At 42.4% G+C, this 2396-nt stretch overlaps 1 protein-coding gene across 1 annotated transcript; it reads left to right on the top strand.

The window, feature by feature from the left end:
• Positions 1 to 879: 879 nt before the first annotated feature.
• Positions 880 to 1086, top strand: SERLADRAFT_340663 (uncharacterized protein; the record flags this gene model as incomplete). Its single annotated transcript, XM_007312803.1, has 2 exons — positions 880 to 948; positions 988 to 1086. Coding segments are annotated over 2 exons (168 nt in total), but the record flags the coding sequence as incomplete, so codon positions are not given.
• Between the last annotated feature and the right edge of the window lie 1310 nt (positions 1087 to 2396).

Raw genomic sequence — 2396 nt, 5'->3', positions numbered from 1 at the left:
CTGGGATAGTTGTTTTTTATGGTGGACCCACCACCAAGTTGCATGGTGTAAAACTCTATAGCCCTACCAATTTTTTGAACCTCTGAGTGGTCCAAGGCAGACAAATGCACAGATTCAAGGGCAACTGCTACAATTGCGGCTAAGAGGAACACATGTCCTGAGAATGTAGAAACAGGGTGCAGGCCGCCCAACAAGAAAATAACCAAGGGTGCCAGGCACACCAATTAGGAACAGAAAAGCTGGACAATCAGCTCAAAACTCTGGCCAGTTATTTGTACAACAAAATCTGGGCCTTCTTTTATGACCAGCAGGTCGCTGAGATGAAGGCTCAGGGAGAAGACTTTGGAGCTTAGGTCATTTGCTCCTATTAACAATGAAGTAAACCACAACAAGGTGGCCCCTGCTCTGGGGTGTTGCACAAGCAATAAAACAAAGGGGGTGGCTCCCCAATTTGTAAATAAATTTCTAAATTTGTTATCCGGAGTATGTACTTGTATTCAAAAATGTGATTGTAATATTTATGATACTACTGCTGCACCAGTGTCTCCCCAGGAGTGTGGCCCCAGTGAGACAAATACTAGGGTGCTTGATTCTGGTAAAAATAAAAATAAAAATATAGAAAATCTTAAAGTAGAAAAACATGTTTCTTTTGATACTTCTTCTTCCCTGGAGCCACATTCCAACAAAATCCCAAGGTGTGTGTTGATGTGCACATATTTATTCCAAAAAAAGATTCATTTAGATGTTGGTGTGGAAGACCTTGCCTGGGGCATAGTACACCCAACCAGTGCACTGCTTGATTCAGGCGCTAATGGTATCTTCATAGATTAGGTCTGGGCAGAGCAAGTTGGACCCCCCCTTGTAAAATTTAATATATCTATTCCTGTCTATAATGTTGATGGTACACTAAATGTGGGTGGCTGCATTACGCACAAATGTTCCTTTGTGGTCAAACACCAAGGACACAGGCAATGAGTCACCGCCAAGGCTACCCAACTAGGGAAAATTAACTTAATTTTGGGCTGGACCTGGCTATTCAAACACAATCCTGAGATTGACTGGCAGACAGGGGTTGTCACATTGTCATATTGCCCTCAGGAGTGTGATGACTTGGGTAAGCCAAGTCATGTCTGTCAAACTGAGCTTGACAAAAGGATAAACGCTGGTCACGTTTATGCCAAGCTTAGGTCTTTGGATAAGATTGATGATGACAATGATGAAGTGAAACCTGTGGAAGAGATTTAGAGGCTGGTACCTCCAGAGTACCATGACTTCTGGAAAGTCTTTTTTAAACATCAATCAGAGCACTTCCCAGAGGCTACAGACTTGAAGGACACCTTCAAACCGAAAAAAGGACACATGATTCCCCACTCTGCTTCACAAAGAGATGAGGTTTCTAGTTTTATAGAGGAACAGCTAAGGAAGGGTTACATCAGACCTTCTAAGAGCCCTATGACCTATGATGTCCCCTATGTTCTTCATCCCTACAATGGATAGTAAGAAATGTATGATTATGGACTATTGTTACCTAAATGAATACACGGTTAAAAATGCCTATCCGCTGCCTTTAATCAGTCAGCTACTAGACAAATTGGCTGGTGTCAAGATCTTAACAAAGATGGATCATAGATGGGGGTATAATAATGTACACATTAAAGAAGAAGATGCTTGGAAGGCTGCATTCACGTGCCACCGAGGGTCCTTTGAGCCCCTTGTCATGTTCTTTGGGTTGACCAATTCACTGGCGACCTTCCAGAGCATGATGGATGAGGTCTTTGGGGGTATGGAAAACTCTGTTGTCATTTACATTGATGGTTTATTAATCTTCACAAAGTCAGACGATGAGGCTGAGCATGACAGGATCATGCAAGAAGTCCTTCAACGCTTACAGGAACAGGACCTATTTTTCAAACCCAAAAAATGTAATTTTAAAGTAAAGGAAGTAGACTTCCTCAGTATGATAATCAGCCAGAACGGAATCAGGATGGATCCTGAGAAAGTTCAAACTATTTTGGATTGGCCAGTACCCACTTGCTGTTGATGATGAGAACTGTTTCTAGAAAACCACAAACAAAAACAAACTAACAAACACTCCTCCCAGATTCTACGGAACTTGTGTATGGGCTTTGCCTCCTAGAACAGTGGGTGGTCTGGTTGTTTGTGGGGTGGTACATATAATGATCCTTCAAAGTAAAACCCAGATACGTATGGGTGTGGGTTTTGAGGAGGAAAGATAGTTAGAAGATAGAAGATAGGGGCTTTTGTGACAAGTATGGACAAGCACTACCTTGCTAATTGTAGCACAAGGTAGGTTTGAGAATGACAAGATGACAAGGTTCCCAGTGATAGCAGGCTCCTGACACACAGACTGTAGTGCTCAGAAGGACTCTAATCAA

Source organism: Serpula lacrymans, assembly GCF_000218685.1.
Source record: "Serpula lacrymans var. lacrymans S7.9 unplaced genomic scaffold SERLAscaffold_1, whole genome shotgun sequence".
Lineage (NCBI taxonomy): Eukaryota > Fungi > Basidiomycota > Agaricomycetes > Boletales > Serpulaceae > Serpula > Serpula lacrymans.
The sequence above is the reverse complement of the archived record's forward strand: the minus strand, read 5'-3'. Positions and strand labels throughout refer to the sequence as shown.